This window comes from Gambusia affinis, linkage group LG15 (genome assembly GCF_019740435.1).
Source record: "Gambusia affinis linkage group LG15, SWU_Gaff_1.0, whole genome shotgun sequence".
NCBI classification, from domain to species: Eukaryota; Metazoa; Chordata; class Actinopteri; order Cyprinodontiformes; family Poeciliidae; genus Gambusia; species Gambusia affinis.
Window position 1 is genome coordinate 20,836,509 of NC_057882.1, and position 4,531 is coordinate 20,841,039.

At 36.3% G+C, this 4,531-nt stretch overlaps 1 protein-coding gene across 1 annotated transcript; it reads right to left on the reverse strand.

Annotated features, from left to right (window-relative positions):
* On the reverse strand, window positions 1–3,773 carry LOC122844500 (UDP-glucuronosyltransferase 2C1-like). The gene is made up of 4 exons (XM_044140008.1): window positions 3,731–3,773; window positions 3,317–3,615; window positions 2,522–3,238; window positions 1–1,282 (listed from the first exon to the last, which is right to left on the reverse strand). Exons 1-4 carry the CDS (start codon window positions 3,732–3,734, stop codon window positions 716–718), a joined length of 1,587 nt encoding a protein of 528 aa, XP_043995943.1. The 5' UTR covers window positions 3,735–3,773; the 3' UTR covers window positions 1–715.
* Window positions 3,774–4,531: the final 758 nt, after the last annotated feature.

Sequence of the window (4,531 nt, forward strand, 5' to 3'; positions counted from 1 at the left end):
GAGTATTCATATTTCTTTAGTTTATTCAGATTAATGTATTTTTCTTACATAGCATTGTTTAATCCATGAAAAGAGCATAGTACAAATGTAAATTTGTAACATTTAAGTCCCCTTAAACAAACAGGTGGTGAAGTGGAGTATTTATCAGAGAAGTTTCTAAAATATCCATGGTAACTCTGGAGGAGCTTGAAAGATTCGCAGTTCAGCTTGCATCTTTGTCAGTAGGGCAACCTCCCTACAAATCTGACCATATCAACATGTTAGAATGACCTAGTCAAAGTCCGGACCACAATTGTTTAAAGAATTGTTAAACTTGAATATTTATCTTTAAAGGTATTGTTTATCATCCATGACAACAGTTGAACTATGTTACCTAAAAGAAAGAACAAAAGTAGTGGAGATATAACACATCTATAGAATGTACACATCTAGTAGAGGCATCCTGCAAAACATGTACAATTGTAATTACACTCTGCAAAATAATGACTCTGGAGCAATGAAAAGAAATACTCACTACGCTTTTCAAATATTTACTTGAAAAAGAAATCACTAACGCCTAATTAAATACATTCATAATGGTGTTTGCAATACATGCAACTTTAAGAGATGGGAATTCTTCCACAGAGCACTGCAGAAGATACCTTAAAATCATAATTATGCTTTACAAAGGCAAATAATTAAATTTAATCATTTTAAGTCAATTTTATTTCAGTTTTCAATTCAATCCTCTTCTGCAGAAGAAAAATCTAAAGACAGCAAAAACAGAGTAGAGCACCACAGCTACAGAAGTCATCAAAAAGAGTAATACATCTAAGCAATGATATGAGTACCAGGGCATCCTGTAAGCCTCTGTGCGGAGGTGAGGAGCCCCTTTGTGGCGTATCACGTACTCTATCCAAAAAGAGGCCTGATCCATGGGTGGCATTGGCTGATCTTGGTGTAAACGTGACAGTCTCTGAATATTCTGCCTGTAGCTGTCTTTATACAGCACTTCTCTAATACCTTTCTCAAAGCTGTGACCATTAATTTCATGAAGCTGAATAATCTTTGCTCCTCCTCTTTCCTGCAAACGCAGGAGGTTGTCATACTGGTCAAAAAACAAGGGTATGCCAAGGACAGGGACTCCATAGTAAATGGCTTCCTGGACTCCATTTGTTCCTCCATGAGCTATGAAGGCTTTTATTTGTGGGTGGCCAAGTAGATCTTTCTGTGGCATCCAGTCCATCATTAGAGTGTTGTTGCCCAGAGTAGAGGGACGCTTTCCTCTGTGCTTCCAAATCACCTGATTCAAAATGGACAAATCAAAAGAACATATTTATTGTTTGTATTTCTTAACTTGAACAGCAGTTGTTTTCTAAAATCATACTGTTGTTGTGCTTTGGCTGTCTTCAATGGTTTCTTCAGTGTGAAGAACAATGTTGATTTTCTCATCTTAATGCCAATTTTTTCTAAATCAAATTATACCTTTCCTCAGCTTAATCAATAGCCCCTTTGAGATCATTATTAGAGTATTGTTGCCCAAAGTAGAGGAATGCTTTTCTCCATGCCTTCAAGTCACCTGATTCAAAATATATAAACAATTAAAAGAAACAAGTGATTTTAAGGTATTTGCATAATCCATATACATAATCCATAAAGAAGCAGGTGCTTGCTATTGTGGTGTCCCGTAGTTTACTGAGTTTGTTACAAGTTAGTCAGAAGTACTCCCTGTCTTCACCTTTATCAGACTACATGCTCAAATTGACTTCTTTTCTTTGTTCAGTTAGTTCTAAAATTGACATGAAAGTCAAACTAGACATTGGTAGCAATCCAACTATTCCAAGCTTACAAAAATCAAGATGGATTCACCCAAACGGAAAAATATAGTACTATACACGAAATAACAATTGAAGACACCCACTATAATAATTCAATAATAAATCATCTCATTAAATAGTTTCCTGTATGGAGAAACAAGTTGCATATAAGGGTATGATCTAGACCCAGCCTTCTATGTATTCTAATCCTATCACTTGTTTTCTATGCCCTGTGATCTTCATATATTAATTTAGAGTGATTGATTCAGATATGGAAAACTTTTGGTTTTCCATATCTGAGTATCCTTGGCTGTAACCAAGATTTTGACACTTTGTATTTTACCCTTATGATATACTCTTTCCAGCGCTTGGATAATACAAAGCCTTTTTCAAAGGTCACCAGACTAAGCCAGCTGATAATATTTGGCACTGGTGACAGAATAAATAGTGGCAGATTTCATCATCTTTTTTGCTTTCTGTAACTTCATTTGTTCATTTTTATCATGTGTTTAATACTTACGATGTGTCATTGATTTTCATGTGTGGATTATTTGGATTGTCACTGAGATCTGGTATTAATTTCAGAAAAAATTGAAGACTATGATCATTCTTTTCCTTGCTGTATATATTTTGCAGCATTCTTAGGCTATTGAAAAACATTTACTGATATCCCAAAGTTTTATCATAATCTGAAAAGTTTCAAAGAATTCAAGAGAATATTTTACCTTTTGGGGCATCTTAGCAAAGACACTGGCAATTTCGTTCACGACCTCTTCTGGTAAGGCATTGACCAAAGTTCCCAGAGTCATGACAATGACTCCATGCTCCCCAGCACTCTGAACAAAATCCTCCAGGTCCGCTGGTAGAGGCTGTGCAGGTTTACACTGGAACCCTCCAATGTAGACAACATTTGGCATTGTTGGCCGAGGAAAGTCAAATACAAAATCTGACCTGAACAGCCAAATGTCGGCATCTTGAAGCAGTGAAACAATGTCACATCCCCCCTCAATGTATTTATCACACATGGCTTCATATTGACCCCCTACCATGAATCTCTCCTGGAACCATATCAGGCTATAGAAAAAGATATTCTTAATTCTCTGGATGAAATCCATTTTGTCTGTTAATCCAGATCCTGGAATCACTGGGATATAAGAGAGTGGTGAGGGAGCCATCACAAAGTGACCTTCTCCACTGGTAATCCAGCGAACATTGAGTACCAATGGCAGTTTCAGATATTTAGCTAACACAACACCTGGTCCTATTCCTGGATCAGTAATAACCAGATCATACCGTGATTCTATAAATCTTTTTATCAACTCTGGATTTTCAAAGATTTGTGATGCAGCATCAGACCAAAGGGTATGGGCCTGTGCAATGAAGGATAAAAAGTTCTTCGTGAGCTTAAAAAATGTAAGTAGTGAAGGCCCTTCTCGGTGCACCTAAAGAAAAAGAAAAAGAAATATCCCTTTGATGTACAGATGAAAAAACATACAGAAAAACACATCTATTTCACATACCTTCATTTGGTCTTGTATGAACTCCCCAAAGAAATCCTTTACATCCCTGTCCATTTCAACTGTGATGGATGTGTAGAGGGGGGATTTTTCTGGGATATACCAGCTGGTAGAACCCCTGATCACACTGATGTTGTGACCCTTGGTATGAAGTTCTTTTAGTAGAATTTCCATATTGATCCAGTGGCTGCCATCCAGCGGATACACCAAAATATTTCCCGCATTACAGTTTGGAGTAAGGAAAATTAGAAACGAGCTAAAGAATACAAATATTCCACCCACACTGTGCAAAGGCATGACTCCTAAAATGGATAAAAGAAAAATCTACTTCATAAAACACTCAATCTTTTTAAATCTGCACATTTTCATAGGGTAAAGAAAATATATTTATATTTTATCCTAATGACTGTCACTTACCCATGTCAAACGTTATCAGAATACTATCTTGCCAGCAGACTGACAGTCATTCAGGAGAGCTTTGAGTTCAAATTCCAGTAAAAGAGATAAGCCCCTTATCAAGTAAATGAGTTACACGCGGCACCTGACACATGAAGTTGGGTCAGAGATTTCTGAATAAATTGCTTTTGTTATTTTAAGATCTGTAAACATTGATATACCATAATTTCTGAGGGCACCTGAATACAAGCCACACCCACTAACTTTAAAAAGAAAAAAATATATATATATATACAGTATATAGACAATGTTTATAAGCGACAGGTGTCCATGGTCTAATGTAATATATCTATGCAAAATGATTTTTTTTTACTTTTAATCAAATACCAAATATGTACCATGAATGATTTTTTTGTTTTATGATAAGTGCCTGAAACACGGCTGCCTTAATAAAAGGAAATATCAATGATCACTATCTTCCTCTTTCTCCTGTACACAAAAACTACTGAAATTGCTTTTTTCAGTCAGAATTGAAAGACAAATGTTTCTAGGATCAAATGTTTTTGACACCACTGTATATTTTTACATATAGATATATAATTTATGTTTGATTTGATACTATAGTGTCAAAAAGGACCCATACTGTTTGTCTCCTTTTCATCTTCACTACGGGAGGAAACAGGTTCATACTTGCCAAAAAGGTCCTCCTGCTGTGCAGTCTATATCCACAGGCTCTGTGTGTGTGACTGGTGTTGCCATGTCCCTTTTAGCAAGATCATGCTTTTGCCATATCTGTAGGACTGTTCTGTTATCCGCAGGCTC

Coding starts and splice junctions, on each gene's coding strand:
- LOC122844500 (XM_044140008.1), bottom strand. Junction 3,239..3,316: donor TCATACAAGACCAAATGAAG/GTATGTGAAATA, acceptor CTTTTTCTTTAG/GTGCACCGAGAAGGGCCTTC. Junction 1,283..2,521: donor TTGCTAAGATGCCCCAAAAG/GTAAAATATTCT, acceptor ATTTTGAATCAG/GTGATTTGGAAGCACAGAGG.